At 51.7% G+C, this 16,923-nt stretch overlaps 1 protein-coding gene across 3 annotated transcripts; it reads right to left on the bottom strand.

Annotated features, from left to right (window-relative positions):
* Window positions 1–26: 26 nt before the first annotated feature.
* Window positions 27–13,613, bottom strand: LOC147136940 (zinc finger E-box-binding homeobox 2-like). Of its 3 annotated transcripts, none has more exons than XM_086051001.1 (7): window positions 13,367–13,613; window positions 10,291–10,359; window positions 9,362–9,537; window positions 7,430–7,532; window positions 5,309–6,960; window positions 4,687–4,864; window positions 27–3,545 (listed from the first exon to the last, which is right to left on the bottom strand). In XM_086051001.1, the coding sequence occupies exons 1-7, from the start codon at window positions 13,422–13,424 to the stop codon at window positions 3,175–3,177; spliced, it is 2,607 nt and encodes an 868-aa protein (XP_085907127.1). In that variant the 5' UTR covers window positions 13,425–13,613; the 3' UTR covers window positions 27–3,174. The 3 variants fall into 3 exon arrangements, with proteins under 3 accessions (XP_085907127.1, XP_085907129.1, XP_085907128.1); XM_086051003.1 differs by having other exon boundaries at window positions 4,765–4,864; XM_086051002.1 differs by having other exon boundaries at window positions 9,392–9,537.
* Window positions 13,614–16,923: the final 3,310 nt, after the last annotated feature.

The following is a 16,923-nucleotide window of genomic DNA, read 5'->3' as shown; positions in this document are numbered from 1 at the left end:
TTTTCTGGAGAATGACGTCACTTGACCTCATTGTAATCATGTGCAATCATTGAACATGATCAATGAAGTCCTTTTTTTTCAAGGCTGTTATTTCAGTATTGAATCCATCCATTTGGAAAAATTGGCCATCAATGAAAAGGCTTGTTCATGGAAAGAGAAGAGTTTCTGTGAGCATTTTGTTGGCTTTTATTAGATTGATTTGAACGGAAGGATGGCGGCACGCCGGCCTAGCGGTCAGCACAGCCGCCTCACAGTGTTGGGTCGGGGTTGGAGGCTGCAGCTCAGGCATGAGCCTCAAGAGGAGGAGGACAAGCGCCACAGAAAATGGATGGATGGAATAATGGATGGATGGATGGATGGAACGTGTCCTGTGTTCTGCTGCTTCCAGCAGAAACTAAAGACTGCTCCGCCCGCGTCCCAACACCACAGTAAGAAAGAAAGAACAAGTTAGGAAATGAGACAGACACATTCAAGAAAGACAAACATACAACATGAATTTGATGTGATGTCAAGAGTGATGTAAGCCTTTTTTTTCCTCTAAAGTTTTCATTTTACACAATACATCATTACTTGAAATGAAACACTTAATATTTCTCGTCTTACTACAAAACAACTTGGCTTGAAAATGAGCACATGAGCATGGCAAAAGTATGCTTCTCTGGTTGCAATTGAAAAGGGACAGTGCTACTGTGTGAGCAGCTGCAATGCTAGCTAGCTTGAAAAAAATGTCAGCTCACAATATCAACAGTGACCCGAGGTTAAATGCGCTAGAAATGAGCCCTGCTAATGCTAATAATGTCTTGCTATTGAGTGGTCCAAGTTGAAAAATTTGCCACATATCCATTTTTGAGGAAGGTAGGGCTACTCGCTGCGACTAATCCGCGGGACTTGAAGCCAGAAAGGGCTGGGGGGACCGCATTTTGTTGATTCAAATAATAACTTTCGACCAAGTACTGGATATTTTGAACCCTTCCCAAAAAAGGACATAAGAGTAAGTCAAATCTTGTGAGCTCAATTTTTGGGGGTGCTTGGATTTACTTGACCGAAATTGGCTTGGCAGGCCTACGCCACTCATCGAAACAAAGGCCATTGTTTGATTGACTTGTGCAAACGTGATCCATATTTGGACTGGTCATCTCCTTGCAGCAGCTCATCATATTGCAGCTCGGCCGTGATTTTTATGGCGCCGCTTGACTTTTAGGCTATGCTCATGCTGCAGGTCACTTGCGATTTTGCTGCCCAATGCAAGGCTCCAGACAAAGGGTTGATTTTCATTTTTTCAAAAAATATTCAACAATATTTTGTTGATAATCAGCAAATGTAGTGGCCGCACACGCTGGAGTAAGTGAAAAAACATACTTGCGCTATCTCCCCCACCCAACTTGGGGATGGAACCCACGCCACGTGGCAGCACAGAGCACAAAGGGCTGAGCTCAAAGTTTGCCTGATTGTCTTACAACCTACTAGAAGGTATGCCAAGTGCGCTTTTCCAACAGGCTGGCATCCATGATACAAAGCAGAAAGATTTTCACATTGGGGAGGTGGAGGGACCTTTCTGGAAGAATACGCCCCGCCCCTCTGTCCCAGCAGGATGCCCCTCAACATGCGCATTCGTCTTGTCTCAACAACAACAAAAAAAGGGCACTGAACGCCCGATGCTTACAAAGAATGGATTTCTTTTAGAAATGCTAACATGCCAAATTGAAAGCTCACACATTTGCCGAGCTCAATGTTAAGTAACCAAGGCGTACAGTATGAATGCCCAGCGTTTCTCCAGGTCAAGGCGAACTAACAAGGTCAGTAGGTAGGAAGTCAGCAGACCAGACTCAGCATTTGGATGGGCCGCCTTGGCTCCAAACGAGGGCTTTGCATCTCCGACGCGTACTCCGGATGAGTTGGCCAATTCTCCTTTGAGAGATTCTGTGCCCCCCTTGCCGTAGCTAACGCGCAAGGTTAGCCAGAGCATCTCTGAGCTTTGATGGCCTGCCCCAGATGGACTCACAGCCCCCACAAGTCTTGAAATGGTGCTAAGCTTCAAACAATGTTCCAGTCTGGAATGAGAGCCGGACAAGGCCGACGGTTGTAATTTTGCGCATTTTCATTTGGACCTCTGCCCGCTTGATTGTTAGCCTTCAACTGGAGAAAGTCTTTGTTACTTGCACAGTTAGCTCCGCACATGTCCAGGCTTCACGTTGATCTACGGCAGCATGTTGCGGTTTCATAAAAGGCATACTGTCGATTATTTTGGAAGTGAACAACCAGGTGTTCAATGACTTTTCTTACGTCGAGCAGGGGATTTGGGGTTTTTGGGGAGGGCCGGAGGACTGGAGGACTGCCCGGTGGCTAGCGCCCGGAGTGCCCGGTGGCTTGGCCCCGCCCTGTGCACGCCTCTGCTCAAATTTGTGGGAAATTTAGCGGCAGTCTGGAGCCCTGCAATGTGACGTGGACACTAACTGATTATTTGATGTCAATAGGAACAGATGAATTCCTTCTACTTTTTGCCAATCTGACCCTGGATACAAATCGGATATGGGACCGACGCCGTCTGGACGCTCAGTTGGCTGTCATCATCGAATGACATCACAATTGTTTGCTAAAACAGACGGTGCCCAAAGCAACTGCGGACGAAGGAGCAGAGGAGTCAGTGGGCAAAATCTTGTGAGGCAAAATGAGTCGTTTCCGAAAATGTTGCACAAAATCCTTGAAATTGCCACAAACGCGTCAGGACTGAGGCCTAACATGAGCTAGCGGCCATATTGACTTGGGTGAACACGCCGCGCCCCGTGACGTGGTGTTTTTGTCATTTGACGGACGTCTTCGCCCCACTTTCCGAGCCGCACTTGTCGATTGAACGACAAATCCAAACTGGGCATCAAACACCTGCGGTGTGAACGTAAACGTAGCCCTCGCAAACTCAGCGTGGGCCCCGAGTGCACTTACAGTAGCTTGGCTGAATGAGTCGCGCTTTGCATCGCTTTGCCCGGCCTAGCTTCACTTAGCTTAGCCTAGCTTCACTTTGTGGAACGTCTTAGCTTAGCTTAGCTCGGACGTCAGCGGCGTTGAGCGGACGCCCGGTCCATGGGAGCTGATTGGAGGGTGAGGTCCAGTCGGGACTTGACGTGCAAATCCCCTACAAGTGCAAACGTTGTGGAATAAAAAGCGGTCCAGTCGTGGTCAGCGGTGAGAACGGCGGTCTTGGACCTCCTCCTCCCTGAAACCTTGCGCAGCGGTCAGGACGGGACCAGAGAAGTCCGAGGGGTCAGAGAGTCCGGCGGGGCGGGCCGGGTAGGCGGCGGCGGCGTCCGGCGCCCCCCGGTGGGCCTCCCGTTGGGCCTCCCGGTGGGCCCGCCTCTCCTGGGCCTCCCTCTTGCAGTACGAGTAGCGGTGGTTCATGTGCTGCGAGTACGAGCCCGAGTGGGAGAAGCGCTTTCCGCATTTGTCGCACTGGTAGGGTTTTTCTCCCGAGTGCAGACGCGAGTGCTCGATCAGGTGGTGCTTGTGCTTGAAGGCCTTCTGGCAGACGTCGCACTGGTGAGGACGCTTGCCTGAGGACACACACGCACACACGCACGCTCAACACTCTCCACGTGATCTGTTCCGATGATTCTGACACTTGACTCATACAACGTGCGTTCGCACTAAGGCTTTTGCAGTTCACCGCAACCAGCAATAGAATGAAAAGTCAAATTGAAACAAACATTTTTCCTTCACGAAATAATAACAGAGTCTTTGCGACAAAACAGAATAAAACGGAAACTACATTTGACGTTTATCAAAATAACTAGAATTATAGTAAAAATGTTTTTCTCTTTTTGGTTGGGGCGTACTGAAGGAAGGGCCAACAGTCATTTGGAAATTGTACTTTACTTAGTTTATTACACTGACCTTTTTTTGGTTTGTTTTTACAATTAACACATCTATTCCATACTGTAGGAAAAATGATCCAACAAATATCTCAAACGAATAGTGCAACTAACCCTAACACACTGATTGTCTGACTGGCTCGCGAGGGTAGGTCATGTGGTGCGAATCATGCCAATTCGCACTGCGTGGGAACACACATCCCGCTATCCAACTCGGGTGAGCAATGCGAGGCACAGGTTTACGTCGTGTTTGATGTGAACGCAGCTTATAGCACGACTCAATGATTCGGACACATTTTAAACGTCATTCTTCCGTGGATGGGACTCTTTTCGACGGTATGTGACTATCAATCATGACTCTTCAGCCATGACTCTTTTAAACGCCACTCTTCAATGGGACTCTTTGAAATGAGACTCCTTAAAGATAACTCTTATGAGACTCTTACACATGGCTCTTTTAAACAAGACTGGTTTCAAATTGACTCACGCGTGACTCTTTTAAATGAGAAGCTTATATACGATTCCAAAACATGACGCTTTGAAACATCATTCTTCTTCATGCATCTCTTAACCATGATCGCCTTTTCATCAAATGCGACTCATAAACGAGTCTTTCAAACACGACTCTTCAACATAACTCTTGTAAATGCCACTCTTTTAACCAGCACTCCGACATGACTCTTAAGCATGACTCTTGAGGGTATGATTACTAGATGTCACGTTGAAATGTGAATCCTAATTATGAGTGTTTTAAACATGACTTGCTGAAACATGATTGTTTTAGGCGTGACTCTGTTAAAGATGATAAAAATATGAAATGTACCTGTGTGCTCATATTTGTGTCTTAGGAGGGAACTGGTCTTCTGGAATGTTTTGTGGCACAAGTCGCAGGCGTACGTACCACTCGCAGTGCCACTCGCAGTCTTCTTCACTTTTGACTCGCTTTCTGTCAGCTGCTCCACACCTGACAGGAAGTCCAAAGACCCGTCCAACAGCTCCCTCTAGCATACGCACACACACACGAACACACGTGCGTGCGCACGCACACACGCACGCGCACACACACACACACACACACACACACACACACACACACACGCACAATGAAAATCCCACACCTGTTGACTGGGAGACACCTTCTGGAGCCCCCTGCCCCCCACCCACTATGATCCCAAGTCTGGACAGGGCTTAGGTCTGCAGACACGGGTAAAAACCAGTGCCCTAATGCAACCCCACCAAGCCCCCCAGACATACCACCCCATCCTGCAGCACACACTCTGCAACAAGCCACTCACTAACCCTAATGCATAGGTACTGTTATGGATTGTAAAATAGAAAGATAAAAACGGAATCAAAGAGAATGTAAAGAAATGAACTGCTTTCCAAATTTCACGCACCCACACACAGTCATAAGTCAAGGTACCACAGTAACTTAAGAACCGTACCTGGAAAGTTGTTTTCCATTGTTTTTTCCTGGCGTGCGGCATGTCGGCAAAGGCGGCTGCCCCGCTGGCGTAGGTGTATGCCATTTGGGGCATAAAGCTCAGAGAGTCCAGGAGTGGGTACTGGGCGGGAGACACAAACATCGGCGGAGGTAAAGTGCCATGCGGAGGCACGGACAAGTAGACCGGACTCGCCGCAGAGGGATTGGTCCCAAACATGGGACATTTTTCCATCTGATGGCAGTTTCCAGCGCCCTCAGAGTCCAGGAAGTCTTTCTTGATGTCGAGCAGGTCTGCGGCTCCTGAAGTCTGGTCTTGATTTCCAGCAGGTTCCAGTTTGAGACCACTGAGTCGTGTTTTCTCGGTGAATTCGTGGGCCATGTGTTTGGGCACGGAAAGATCGAGCGGAGTATCGGCGTGACGGTCCTCCCACACCAGACTGTTTGGGGTGTAGGAGCTACTCTGCGAGTGTTTGGAGGACGAGGACGACAAGTTGAGTGGTGACTGACTATTACGTTCCAAAGGGTCGGCCGTTTCATCCCCTGGACTCTTTGTTGTAAACTGCCCCGGGAAGGAATCGCTGTTTGACAACATTGGCGAGCGACTCAAGATCTGGTGCAGTTCTGACCCGCCACCCTCGGGAGGACTGGGATTCTGCTGAGTGAACCAATCACGAACAAAGTCTTGCGGCAGGCCCACAGCCAACGAAATCCTGACCAGTTCCTCCGAGTCGGGTTCCATGTTCATGGCCCAGTTAGTCTGCATGACTGACAAGTGATCCTTGAAAGGGGTTCCGGGGCTAGTGCAAGGCTCCTTAGTGGACAGGGGCCACTCTGATGACTCCGACCCCGGACTAAGCCCGGCCGGCTGAAGTGCTGCTTGGATGTCTTGGTTCATCTTGCACAGGTAGCGCTCATGTTGATGCAGTGGTATGGGTCCCGGGAAAGTCTCCTTGCAGAACTGGCACGAGTACAAGACCGAGTGGGATTGGCCTTTGGACAGGTCTGTCTGTCTGGTGTTTTGCTGTTTGTTTTGGTCCAGCTCACCCTTTGCCTGGTTGACCAACTCCAGGGTGTCGTCCGTGAAGCTCCGAGCGGGGCTGCTGCGGAGGTTCTTCTCCTCCTCCACCCTGGCCGCAAGCTCCTTCATGTAAGCTCTCAGTTTGGAAACCTCGTGTGGGTTGGTGTCCATCTTTTGTCCGCACATCTTGTGGATGTCATTCAGGCTCTCCAGGGTCCCCGGTAGAAGGAAGTCCATGCTGAATTTCCCTAGCTGGCTGTGGGAGCTGAGCTCATTTGCGTAGACCCCGGGAGCCTTTGGTCCGCTAGGTCTCCAAAACCTATGGTGTGAGGCCATCATCAGCCCGTACTCCAGGCTGGGGTCTGTTGTCTCAGACTGGACGTCGAGGCGCTTTTGACGACGCGCTCTGCCATTTTCCAGCTTGTGGCGGAGCCGCGCCAGAGCTGGCGCCAGACGGGGACCCAGGGTTGGGCCACTGGGTGACGTTGTGGAGCCATTGGTGGCGGACCCGAGCCTTTGAGCACGTCCGTTGAGACTTGTTGGCCCCACGCACTTTCTGCTGCTGGTGTGGGAACTGTACGAGCCCGAATGGGAGAAGCGCTTTTTGCAGTTGGAGCACTCGTACGGCTTTTCACCTGGAAGCCATCCCCAAAACAAAGAAACCGGCAAAACATGTTAGACAAGGCCCTTGAACTTGCCCCACATGCCTCCTACGCCTCGGACCTTCTCAATTGCACTTTGTAGCTTTTTGTATAGTACTTCACCGTTTGACTTCTCAAGCATGCCCTCCCTTTACGACGACCTCTACTACATCTCCCGGCCTTTCAACTGCAAGTCTTCCCTCCCACCTTGGGATGAACGTCACCGGATACCTTTTAAACTTCACTTGCTCTTCTTCCAGCTACACCTGGATCCTAGCTTTAGTATTATGCCTCCTACCCTTCAAAGTGCACTTTCTACCTTTTTGGTGACCGGCGCTACTCCTTAAAGTACACCACCAGCCTTTCGCACCCACCCCAATGAAACTACGGACACTTCCGTTTGTTGCTACATTGGTGAGAAGGCCTCGGGGCCGCTGCGAGGAGACAAGCCGGCGCCACCTACCGCTGTGGATGCGCAGGTGCTCCTTCAGGTGATGTTTGTATTTGAATGCTTTTCCACACTCGCTGCATTTGAACTTTCGGTTGACAACGCCGTCGTCGGGCAGCTGCACACGCCAAGAACAAGAAGAAGAAATACAAGAACAAAACAAAACATGAATTAAGTCATAGTGAAAGAAGTTCAACTAAAAGGGGTGGAACGAAAAGTGGCTGAAAGAAATTGACACGGAATTGCGTCGAAGAAATGGAATTAAAAGTGAATGCAATATATTTGGGAGTTTATTTCCAAAAAGTGGGTAAAATAGTTGGAATAAAAGTGTGGGGGGAATTTCAGCCTGCCGACCTGCCGACCTGCCGACCTGCCGACCTGCCGACCTGCGACGCAATTCCTGATTATGACGCGACTCGGGCGACGCGGTGCAAGCCTGACGGACGGACCGCGGCCGCTTTGGTTTTTTTGTTTCCATTTTGCGAGCACGGCTACCTCTGTGCAAATGCTTAAATCTGGCCTTAAAACCCATTTGGACACTTTCCACTTTGCTCGTATGCAATTAGTCTCTTGGCCTCCCTTCGCCCCTGATGTCCTGATTCTGGCTTGTTTTGCTGCTGCTTCACCTCTCTCCCTCCCCCTCCTCTAGAGGGGAGAAAAGTGGCTATGATGATGATGATGATGATGATGAAGTGAGGCTGTCGCCGTCTGGGTTCTGCCCCCAGATCTGAAGTGTTGCGGTGCTTTGTCTCGTTCAAAAGACTCTTGCTGGGTTTTCATCAATGTTGTACGACACCGTGGTCACGTGATCAATGTTGCCCACTTGTCTGGAGTCCCCCCCCTGTTTCTTCCGGTTTCTTCTCCTGAGCCTTTCCTTGCCCGCTTGGGGCGTTTGGACCAGCTGACGTTGTTGATGTTTGTCAACTGTGGAGCCCTTTGCGACTCTTTGGGGATGAAGAGCTTTGCAAATCACCTTGACTTGACTTGACGTGAACGAAGTTGAACGAATGGTGCATAAAAGGTGCTCATAACAAACGTGAATGAAAGCAATTGAAATTGAAGAAGAAGTTGAAAGCACTGAAAAGTAGCAGACGCCGCACAAGAAACACTTGCTGCTCTTTTGGGGATTTGGATTCCTTTTAAGCGCAGTCGGCCATCTGGGTGCCTTTTAAGCTTCCCGGGGGTGTGTGGGTGCGTGTGCGCGTTTTGGCTGATTGTACTGTATGTTTTTGCGATGAGGGTTAATGATAGAATGGTAAGAACTTTATATCGATAGGAATAGTAAGCGCTATGGTGTTATTGTCATACTGCTACTGGCAGTGTTGATATTAGTAGCTGTAGTCCCGGCACTAGCATCCATCCATTCATTGTGTGCAGCTTATTCGGGGTTGTGTTTTAGCAGGGAAACCCACACTTCCCTCTCCCCAGCCACTTCCTCCAGCTCTTCTGGGGAAATTTCCCAGGCCGGCCGGGAGACAAAGTCCCTCGGGCGCGTCCTGGGCGGGCCCCGGGGCCTCCTGATGGTGGGACGTGCCCAGAACACCTCGCCAGGGAGGCGTCCATGAGGCATCCTAAGCAGACGGCCGAGCCACCTCATCGGGCTCCTCTCGATGTGTAGGAGCAGCGGCTCGACTCTGAGTCGCTCCCGGATGACCGAGCGTCTCACCCTCGTCTCAAAGTGAGAGCCCGGACGCACTGCAGAGGGAACTCATTTCGGCCACTCGTTGTATAGTAGTAAACTAGTAGTAGTAGTACAAAAATAATAACAGTAGTAGGGGTAGTAGTGGTGGTGGTGGTAGCAGTACTGGTAGTAGTAGTAGTACTAGTAGAAAAAGCCGTGCAGGAATATCTGTAACATTACTCTATTAAGCAATATGAAGAGTATTGCCAGCAGTAGTAGCAGTAGTATCAATCATTGTACTTGTCTCTCGCCTGCTAGTTTCTCACCTGCTCTCTGATTGGCTTCTGCGCGCTCACCTGACTTTCCGGCTGAGCGCGTCGGCCAACGGCGTCCGGCTCCGCCTCCCTGCCGTCCGGACCGAAAGGCCCGGCCCCCTCGTCCGGGTCTTCCGGGTAGATGACGGCCGTGTCGCTGCGCCAAAGGTACTCGTGCGCCCATGGCCCTGAAAGTCCGAAAGCAACACGACCATTCATGCCGATGTTACGCATCCGGAGCTCAACAAAAGAGTCGCAAGCACGAGTGGGCGTGGGCTTTGAACAGGGGACGGTCAAATCTTTCCCTTCTATTTTCAATGCGCCCCCTACTTCAGCTGCTGCTGCTGCTGCTGCTGCTGCTGTTTGCATCTATGTAGCGTATACTGTACTTGTGTCTCCAGTGTTAGTGCGGCGTCTGTCAGGGCCTCCAAAGCCCGCTCTGCTGGCCTGAACATTATCAAAAGCACTGACCTGCATTTATAACTTTGTGTCGTATAAATTGGTCAAATATTGTGTCAAATTATTTCCAACAGTCGTTTGCGGGTGAGCATTTTTGGGGCGGCGGTCCAATCAGATTTCAGTTTCCGATGCAGGATTGCAGGCCCCGTATAACCGAAACGACGTGGCAGATTTGACTTTTTTTTTAAGATATGTGTATATAAGCCTACTGGTCAAGCACGATGAAACGGAGGTCGTTTCTGTTGTTTTTCTTTCTGCAGCGTTACTGATTTGAAGATGCCATTGTGAAATGGATTTGGATCTGCAGAGCGCAACATGAGATGGATGAATTCTTCTCTTTCCACAGTAGTCATCAAAAGTTGTGACGAAGTCGTTTTGACGAGCGCTGCCACATACGACGTATTCTTGCCAAATAAATGTTCCTCCGTCGTAAATGTTGATGTGCGAAAGGGCTTGGCGGAGGCGTTGCCATGGCAACTCACCATGCGTTTGTCCATCGTCTCCTTCACTTTGTCGTTGGTCTCTTGAAGTCGCGACGTCATCATCCGACACTGGAGGGGGAGGTGCTTATTAACAATATACCGTGACATCATTGCACTGTGCCTGTGCGTGCGTGTGCGAGAGAAAGAGAGAGAGCATCTGTATACTCCAAAAATGCGAATGAATATATTTTGAATCTTTGGCACGCGACCGTGTGTAAATGTATGTGTGTCGTGCGTGTGCATGTGTGTGCCTGTCACACACACGCGCACACACACGCACACGCACACAGGTTCCGGGAAGATTTGCAGAAGTGAAAGTGCTGACGCAGGAAGTGTGAAAAAGTTCAAGTCATCCAGTTGCCGTGAGGCCAGCACTCTTGCCGTCCACTGGCGGGCCGGGTCGAACGTGATTTGTCCTCACGTGGACGTCGGGCGGGCGCACCTTGGCAACTGCTTGCTCAAGGCCACGCCCGGCCTGCTTTGCAATCCTTTGGGATTTGTCATTACCGTTACTTTTTCTTCTTTCCTTTCAAATTTCATTTTTACATTCGCTTAGTTGTGATTACTTTTTAGAGTCACTCTTTACTTTTTCAACAATGCTTCATTTTAGTGTACTTTCACTATGATTTGTGTTGTGTTTTTCTTTCAATATTTGTAGTATTTGTATTTGCAAGATCAAAAAAGGTCAGCGATATTGCATAATAAAGTCAAGCAAACTACAATTGTCAAACAGCCGACCTCGGTCCGTGGTCTGTGGCTACGGACGCCATTTCATGTCGAATGAACCCCGAAAGCTATTGATCGGCAAAGAGGAAAACGACATCAGCGGGCTCGAAGCAACTGATATTGAAACACAAAAGGTGGAACGACACGTGTAGACACACAACATAACAAGACTCACGGGCATGTCGTTATTTATCCTCGGCAGACAACATCTAGTGTTGCCTCAAGTAATGGAGCAGTAGAAGAAGTCAATCCTTCTTCATTTGTGTTCGCATGACCGCATGATACAGTACTGCCTCCTGGTGGCCAAAACAGGCACACACAGCAGAAGGAGCAGCACAATGAATCGCAGCATGAATATACCGTATGTGTGTCTCAATCGTCCCTCCTCGACGAGAGGAGCTAACGCGCAAATAGAAATCAACAAAGGAGATTGGGCCGACACGTCAATCAACTTGGACTCTGTCAGCCAATCAGAGCAGCGCAGCAGCGGCGCAGCGCGGGCGTGGTCGGTGACTCGGCCCCAACAGGAAGCACAAGTACGAGCGTGCCGCGTGCGGCCTTGTTGTCGCCGCCCGATCATCGATTGACCTCCTTCCGCCCGCCTGTCACGTCGTGCCCGCGTTCACGTGCTGACACGCTAACACGGCTAGCATCATCACTGCATGCATTCACACGCTAACAGGCCAAAAGAAAAACCAGGGCGAGGGGGGGCGGGTCAACGCGTCTCGTCGTTGTTTGATTGACAACCCTACCGAGCGCTTGTCATTATGCCATGTGTAGGTCGGGTGGTGATCGTGAGGTGGGGGCGGGGGGCTGATGTATCCCGCATGGGTGCACAATGAGCGGGAGGGGGAGGCGGTGTTGGGGCGGTGAGGAATGTTGGCAAAGAGGACGCATGCTAACCGTGTTTGACAAGACACACAAAAGACACCCCCCGTAACCTCCACACAACACTTTACTGACGAGTCGGACGAGCGCAAACCCGGGCTGCGCTGCGCGCCACGGACACTCGACCGGTCCTGCGGCTGACCGTCGGCAGCATCGTCGCCGCGCCAGAAGGCTGACTCGGGCTGCTGACTGGGACGCTTGACGGGTTTGGCCGCGTACGGTCGTGGGACCTTCATCCACTTCCATCAGCTATTGATTGTTGTGTGCACGCGAGTGCGCGACCTTGCCGGAGGAGCTCGGCCAATCCGACGTATTTGTACGAGTGAGGAAGGGAGGGGCCGGGCCGGTGCTGCCGCGCGCAAGGCTCGGGTTGGCGTTCATCGGGCCAGTCGCAACTAGTGGCGAAGGCATCTTGAATCTCCTTCGCGATTCCCGTTGGACGAGGCGGGCGAGGCCCCCGAAAAGTGAGATCCGCTCGCCAAATGGCGACAGCGCCGACGTCCGACGCTTTGTCGTTTGGGAGGGCGGCCGCTCAACCAAAGTTGGCACGTACCGTCTAAGCTGAAGATTTTGCGGCTGGCCACATGGTCGAGATACTGAAGGCTCCTGTTGCCGCATCATCTGTGGCCAAAAGAGGTCACAGTCCGAAGCGCGAGGAGCAGCGACGGTGGAAAAGCAAGCGCTCAACAAGTGTCCGGCCATCTCCATGCCACAAGAAGGCGAGCCGCATGCGTGGCTTCTCTTTCGCCGCATCCTTTTCCATCTGGTGTCAAATATTCAAATTGCCACTTGGCCTTTGAGATGGACGGCGAGGCACTCGGCCCGACATCCAAACCAGGAGAGCATGTCCATCTTCCAGCGAGGCTCCTGCGAGGAAATATTTCACCTGATTTGCGGTGCCAGGCAGGCTGCATGCGTGCATTGCTCTTGCGACGCCCCAACAAGGAGCAGGGACCTTCCCAAAGCAGCAAACGCAAAACTTGGACATGTCATCGTTGCTCGAGGGACTTCAAGCCTGTCCAATCAGGTTGCAAGGCGCTACTTGTCAACACGACCTTCCTTTTCTTATTTCTGTCAAAGTGGCCGGCCGCTCAGTGTCGGCAGGAAGACGCAACCGCCTCTCTAGTTGACGCTTGTCACAGCCCGAGCGCATGCACGAGCGAGTTGGGCCACCACCACAGGTTACCCTACCAGTCAGGCAAAACGCAACACTGCTTAACAGTGCTTAACTGCTACTTGGATGGGTCATGTAACACACACGCGCACGCACGCACGCATGTCAGGAAGTTGCACTGAAGGATTATTCAGAATGATGATGATGATGATGATAATTAAAGTTTTAAACTTTGGCCAACTTGCAATTTCCATTTTTTGTGTTGTACATGAAGTGGACCGAGGAGGTTTCGCCCGTATCGACTTGTTTGTGCGTGCGTGTGCGTGTGCGTGTGCGTGTTACCGTTACCGTTCTTCCTACGCGGGTTGGCTTGTTTTCTCCTCTGGAAGCGCGCGCGCTCCTCCATGTCTGCTCCACACACGCGCGCACGCAGGCAGGGGCGCGCGCACGCGCACGCCTCCGGTACCGGAGGTCCGGCAGCTTTGGGTCCGTCCGGGTCCCGTCGTGAGCGCACCCAAGCGTCACCTTCGGCTCGGTCCGGTGTAGAGCGCGCGCACACCCGCCCGCCCGCGTCCACGACGCCCGAACAATGAGGGCGGACGGCAGACGCCCCCCACCCCCACCCCACCAACTTTGGCCCCGCCCCCTCCCCATGCGGATAGCGGAGGAGGGGTCACGCACACGGTGGTCCCTGGGGAGGGGAGGAAAGGAGAGGAGAGGAGAGGAGAGGAGAGGAGAGGAGAGGAGAGGAGAGGAGAGGAGAGGAGAGGAGAGGAGAGGAGAGGAGAGGAGAGGAGAGGAGAGGAGAGGAGAGGAGAGGACGTGCGCCGTGTGCAAGAGCGGCCGCCGTCAGCCGTCAGCCGTCAGCCGTACTTGAGTGACAGCGCATCGGCCGCGCGAAGCTTCCTGCCCACGCTCGCTGCGGCTCAGATAAGGTCCAAGGGGTCAGATAGCGGCCCGGGCAGGAAGCGCACGTGAAAAAAAGAGGCAAAAAATAGACGCGCAAGAAAGTCATGTCAAGAAAGTGTCAAAGAGAAAAGCTGAAAAGCCAGAGGCAGCTCCAAAAAAGCCAAGACCAAGGCCATCCAGTCCAAGCAAGCAGCGCATTTTGCAAAAGAAGATTTCCGAGTTGGTTGGCCACCAAAAGGAATTAAGGCCGAGCTGCCTCACTCTTGCTCGGCTTCTTTTGGCGTTTTTTGGCAAACAAAGGCAAAGGGTCACGTTTGTGCCTGGCATGTTCGCTTTCACACACACACACACACACACACACACACTCAAAAGCAAGAACTAAAACACGCTAGTTGGCTTTTTCATCACTTTCGCTTTTGCGAAAATGCGTCTTGGCCCTCATGCACCTTTTCCCGCTCAAGTCGACTGCATGGCAAATAACGCAGAAGAAGAACCAAACGCTCGTTGGGATCATGAGCTGCTGGAGAAAAGCCTTCAAGTGGCCGATCTCGCTGCCGTTCTTTTCTCGTCCCTTTCGGAGGACGCTTGGCCAATGGGGGGAGCCACGAAAAACAAGAGCAATGCCACAAAAACACAAACAAGAGAGCCCACATGAAAGCGGACAATTCCAAATTGCAAAACCATCTTAAATGCCGTCCCTGTGTGACCTGTATCTTTGCTGCTGTAACAATGAAAATTTCCCCACTGTGGGATCAATAAAGGCATTCTTATCTTATCTTATCTTATCTTAAATGCTTTTGGAAAGCAGAAAAAAAAAATTGGGGGACTCCACTCAAAAAATATCTTCTCTTGAGACATTTCCTCTTGAGAACACAACACTGTTTGAGTCCAAATAAAATGAGGCCACAACATGAGGTGTCAAACTCAAGGCCCGGGTGCCACCACATCATTTTCTGTGGCCCGCAAAAGCAAATCGTGGCTCAACGTCCACGAGCCTTGCTAAAATCACGACTAAAATGTCATTTGGGTATGGAGTAATGAGCATTTGCAATCATTTTATCTTACCCTTTTTACATGAACTTGAACAATAAGTGAACAGAAAGGCAGGATCGATGTACAAAAAATACCAACAAAAACAAAGAGCATTGGATGGTACAAACATTTATTAACCATGGGGAAATGATTCCAAAATAACAGAAGGCAATCATGGAAACGTAAACGGCGCAAAGGTGCAGAAAACTGCTGCAGCGGGTGGGGAGGGCCACAAATGGCAAATCCAAGTCCAGAACGTCAAAGGCCTGCCACAGTTTGGTTTGAGCCACGCACCGGTGCTTCTACTCGAGCAGCTGCCTGCAGGGGACACGAGCGCCCGCGCCCGCGCCCGCGCCCGCGCCCGCACCCGCGCCCGCGCCCGCGCCTGGCTCAAGCCAAGCTGCGGCAGGTCTTTGACTTTCTGCACCTGGATTTGCCACCTGCCGGCGGTCTTCTCAGGGTGCAGCTGCGGCCTTTTTCAAGGTGCTGAGCTGATCAGTCCGCAGGTGTGGAAGGAGGAGGAGGCGGCGTCAAGAACGTAGCGTGCGCTTCTGTACAGTAAAGCGGCCGACTTGCACAACCAATGTGTGTCTTTTGCATCTTGTGAGATGTGAAATGCAGCCAGGTGGATTTTCGCTGGCCGAATATCAGGATGCTTCTCGCGTGATCCCGGATCAGGAGAGTCGCCACCCCCCAGTGTGACTCGCCCCCCCACGCCCCTCCAGTGTGCATGTGTAAAGGGGCACATCTGGCCCAGCGCTCGACGTGCGAGTGCCTTGTGGTTCGGAGCTGAACTCGAGTCCTAGTGGCAGGGCGTCCCCGGGGACCACGCGCGGCTAGCTAGATCGGAGCGCCGGCAATATTTACAAATAGTGGGACGGCTGCCTCCGGCTCAGCATACGAGGGTCCCCCCACCCCTAAGGGTTGGCGGGGGTCTGGCCATCTGTCCCGGACTTCCTGCTGGGAAACTCGGCGGGGGCACAACGCTGATGGAGCCGAGCGGCTAATCCAGATGAGCTCCTAAAGTGAGAGCAGGTCACCGCAGGAGGCCCGCCACGGTAACAGCAGGAACGGCAGGCTACCGGCTACTCTCGGCGGGCTAACGGCTACTCTCGCCAGGCTAACGGCTACTCTCGTCGGGCTAACGGCTATTCTCGCCAGGCTAACGGCTACTCTCGCCAGGCTAACGGCTACTCTCAGCAGGCTAACGGCTACTGTCGGCAGGCTAAGGGCTACGCTCGGCAGGCTAACGGCTACTCTCGCCAGGCTAACGGCTAATCTCGGCAGGCTAAGAGCTGCTCTCGGCAGGCTAACGGCTACTCTCGCCAGGCTAAAGGCTACTCTTGGCAAGCTAACGGCTACTGTCGGCAGGCTAACGGCTACTCTCGCTCAACTGCAAGCGCAACATGAACAAATCGATGTTCGAATGAAGCAACGACTACTTGGATCGCAGATGAAGTGTCCCAAGATCTCGATTAGCTTCCAATACTCCAAATGTTCCACTTTCAGCTTCTTGACAGGAAACCTGGCCCTGTTTCTGTCGTCCTCCGTGAACGCAAATGATTCGCTTGGGCTTTTTCCCAAACAAGACATCTGCAAACATCAGCTTTGACTTTGATAAAGAATGAGCAACAAAAACCAAGAGAAAAGTACAAGCATTCGGTCAGCACTGACTGCTCATTGTGATTGTTTCTTGTGTGCTTTGTTTTGATCTGGTGGTCATTTGAAGGTTTGCCTTTTCATCTCATTGCGCTGCTGTGCATTGACAACAATTGGGATTCTGATTCTTGGCAAGTGTTCTTGGCAACGGAAAGCGTTCGGTGGCTCACTTCATTCAACGGGCTGCAGGTGATGCTAACTTCTGGCCACTGCAATGTGCCTCTGACCAATATGGGCCAAGTTTGCCAGATGGGCAAACAAGCAGCCTGCACGCAAATCACGACACGCCGGCACTTCTGCATGCG

Source organism: Filicampus tigris, chromosome 14, assembly GCF_054856515.1.
Source record: "Filicampus tigris isolate MCC_2025a chromosome 14, RoL_Ftig_1.0, whole genome shotgun sequence".
NCBI classification, from domain to species: domain Eukaryota; kingdom Metazoa; phylum Chordata; class Actinopteri; order Syngnathiformes; family Syngnathidae; genus Filicampus; species Filicampus tigris.
Note: the sequence above shows the minus strand (reverse complement) of the source record. Positions and strands in the feature narration are given on the sequence as shown.

Bases quoted from the DNA above. Each gene is read 5' to 3' on its own strand.
- LOC147136940 (XM_086051001.1), bottom strand. From the start codon at position 13,424: ATGGAGGAGCGCGCGCGCTTCCAGAGGAGAAAACAAGCCAACCCGCGT. The intron at 6,961-7,429 runs GTAGGTGGCGCC...GATGGCTTCCAG, and splicing joins GCACCTGCGCATCCACAGCG to GTGAAAAGCCGTACGAGTGC. The intron at 4,865-5,308 runs GTACGGTTCTTA...TGCGTATGCTAG, and splicing joins AATGGAAAACAACTTTCCAG to AGGGAGCTGTTGGACGGGTC.